This window comes from Euleptes europaea, chromosome 17, assembly GCF_029931775.1.
Source record: "Euleptes europaea isolate rEulEur1 chromosome 17, rEulEur1.hap1, whole genome shotgun sequence".
NCBI classification, from domain to species: domain Eukaryota; kingdom Metazoa; phylum Chordata; class Lepidosauria; order Squamata; family Sphaerodactylidae; genus Euleptes; species Euleptes europaea.
In genome coordinates, this window is record NC_079328.1 from 50,564,006 (window position 1) to 50,567,146 (window position 3,141).

Below are 3,141 nucleotides of genomic sequence, written 5' to 3' on the forward strand. Positions count from 1 at the left end.
CCTAAGCCTAGCCAGCAGACAAGGGCCCATTTCAGCTGCTGCTGCTTCCCAGGCAGAGTCCTGATTCTGCCAAGACTATGGTAGGGCAGGACATCGGGCAGCGTCTGCATGTTCACGAGAACAGCCCTGATTTCTGGGATGGGGGCCCACAATGCGTGGCTGGGCTGCTCCCGGACCAGGGGTGCGCTGGCAGCCACCAGACGGGAGCCACTGGCCAAATCTGCAGCTCTTTGGCCCCTCTGCAGTGGGGTTGCCGGCAGGCTTTCTGGCAGCGCTGCTTGGCCTTTAACTGCCGTGGGGCAGAAAGAGAGCGTTGCAAGCCCAAAGCCTTGGTCCTCACTGCACCTGGACAGCAGGAGGCGAAAGGGACCGGCTGGATTTGTGCTAAAGGCAGGAGGAGCTTCTCCTGGGAAAGAGACGGGGACTCCTCTAGCGGTGGGCACTCCCTCCCCCAATGGAAGGCGGGCAGGGTGTGAAGACCCCTACAGAGGCCCCAAAGAGCTCCTACTCTGGGGTTGCAAGGATCCTTCCATGGAGAAGCTTCTGGCAAGCGCAGCCCCGAGAAGGAGCTTGCCTTGAGGCGCTGCAGAATCAGGCCCCAAGTCTCTGCTCCTGGCCCCTGAAGGGATGCCGAATTCCTCCCAAGGCTGCCTGAGGAGACAGTGGTGGGATCTCAGCAGCAGGCCGTTGGCCCCAAGAGCCGTAAGCCCCCTGGCCCTGAGTTCAGGCTTTGTAAACATTCGGCCAGAAAAGGGGAATTCTAGGTGCCACCGGGCGATTCTCCTCCACAACTGCCCTTTCCTTGCCCTCCCTGCAGGGCAGCCTGCAAGTGCCCCCTCCCCAGTTCTGCCCCTCTGCTTGATAAGAGGCTGCCCTCAAGTAGCCAAGTCCTGCCCCTCCCCAGCCCCCCAGCCCCCATGGCTCAGGTCAGCTTCCTCTGGCCTTGCTTCCTCCTGCTGAAGCTGGCCGGGGCCTGTGCTCTGCAGCTGGGGCCGCGGAATGGGAGCGGGGAGCCCCTGACCAAGGAGCCGCCAGGGGGGCCTGGAGGAGAAAGCCAGCCAAGAGCAGGGGGTGGCCCGGGAGAGGGGCTTCTCCTTCCCAGCCAGGCGGCCCTGAGCCAGGCTGCTGGCACCAGGCTGCCAGAGGGTGGGGCGGAGGCCCAGGGCCCAGAGACGGCGCCCCCTGTGGAGAGCAGCCCCCTCTCCCCTGGCAAGGGGGGGCTCAGGCTGGGCTGCGGCAGCCGGGTGGTCAAGAGCGGTCTGGTGTGTGCCTTGGGCGTCCTGATCATGCTGGGCAACGGGACGGTCATCGCGGTCATTGCCTCCTCCGTGTCCGGCTGGAGCCACAGCAGCCGGCTGGTGCTGCTGTCTCTGGCCGCCGCCGATGCCGCCCTGGCTGTGCTGGTGGTGCCCCTCAACCTGTACCACAGCCTGGCGCTGAGGCCGGAGGAGGAGGCGGGCAGGAGCTGCCGGGCGGTGGCCTTCCTCAACTCCAGCGTCTTTGGGGCCTCCCTCTACTCCCTGGCAGGAGTCTCCCTGGAGCGCTACGTGGCCGTCTTCTTCCCGCTGCATTATGTGCGCCTCCTGACCTGCAGGCGGGTGGCCCTGTTCATCGCTGCCGCGTGGCTGCTGCCCGCCCTGCTGTTGGTGCCACTGGCCGTGCCAGGCCCTGGCGCTGTGCTCCAGGTCCGCTTCTCGGCAGCAGCTCTGCTCTGTGAGCCAGACTACGCCTCCAGTGCCACCTACTCCTTCCTGTTGGTGGGCACCATTTTCTGCCCGGCTGCTGCGATCATCACCTTTGCCAACTTGCGCCTGTGGCTGGCAGCGCGTTCCCAGCAGCGGCGTGGTAATGGCCTGGCCTTGGCAGGGAGAGGAGCACCACCAAAGAGGCTTCGCCTGCTGCACGTTGGCCCTGCTTCCCGCATCCTGGTGCCCGTTGTCGTTGCCTTCTACATCTGCTGGGCACCCTGCATGAGCACCATCCTGTACAACGGTGAGTGGACGGTGGGGTGGAACTGAGCTTGCTGCCCTGAGGACCTGAGGAGGGCAGGGCCCTTGGAGGGGGAGGGGCTGTGGCTCAGTGGAAGAGGGGGATGTTGCTGGCCTAGAGCTCTCCCAGAATTACAACTGATCTCCAAATGAAAGAGATCAATTCCTCTGAACATGGAAGCTTAGGAGTTAACAATTAGAGTGGTTCCTCAGTGGAACAGGCTTCCTCGGGAGGTGGTGAGCTCTCCTTCCCTGGAGGTTTTTAAGCAGAGGCTGGCTGGCCATCTGTCAGCAATGCTGATTCTAAGGGTTGCCAACCTCCAGGTACTAGCTGGAGATCTCTTACTATTACAACTGATCTCCAGCTGACAGAAATCAGTTCACCTGAAGAAAATGTCCACTTTGGCCATTGGACTCTATGGCATTGAAGTCCCTCCCCTCCCCAAACCCCACCCTCCTAGGCTCCGCCCCAAAAACATCCCACCGGTGGCAAAGAGGGACCTGGCAACGCTACTGATTCTATGACCTTAGGCAGATGATGAGAGGGAGGGCATCTTGGCCATCTTCTGGGCAAGGAGTAGGGGTCACAGGGAGTGTGGAGGGGAGGTAGTTGTGAATTTCCTGCATTGTGCAGGGGGTTGGACTAGATGACCCTGGTGGTCCTTTGGTCCCTTCCAACTCTATGATTCTATTGAGGGTGGACTCTATGGCATTATGCTCTGCTGAGACTCTTTCCCTTCCCCAAACCTGCCCTCCCAGGTTCCACCCCAAATCTCCAGGAATTTTCCAACCTGGAGCTGGCATCCCTACTTATTGGAAATGCTGACTCTCCTTCCACTTCCTTCCAGCGATCACCCGGGAAAGAGTCCACGAGTGGCTGGAGTTTGTGGCCCTCTGGCTGCCCACCAGCAGCGGGTTCCTCAACTGCTTCGTCTACTTCTGGGTCAACAGGAGCTTCCGGCACAAATTCCAAAAGCTGGGGCGTCGGCTGTGCCACGGAGCCAAGCGGGGGCAGCCTGGCCTCGGCCTCCCGACCCTCACTGCTGCGATGCAGAGGGGGGGCTGTGACCAGCTGGACCTCTCCCCAGAAGACTCCTGCAGTGGCTCCTCCGGCAGTCTCGTCCTCTCCCAGGAAGCCCAGGCCACCCTGTGA

The 3,141-nt window shown here is 62.0% G+C and overlaps 1 protein-coding gene across 1 annotated transcript; it reads left to right on the forward strand.

Moving 5' to 3' along the window:
- Positions 1-917: 917 nt before the first annotated feature.
- Positions 918-3,141, forward strand: LOC130488762 (D(4) dopamine receptor-like). Its single transcript, XM_056862400.1, has 2 exons — positions 918-1,992; positions 2,837-3,141. The coding sequence occupies exons 1-2, from the start codon at positions 918-920 to the stop codon at positions 3,139-3,141; spliced, it is 1,380 nt and encodes a 459-aa protein (XP_056718378.1).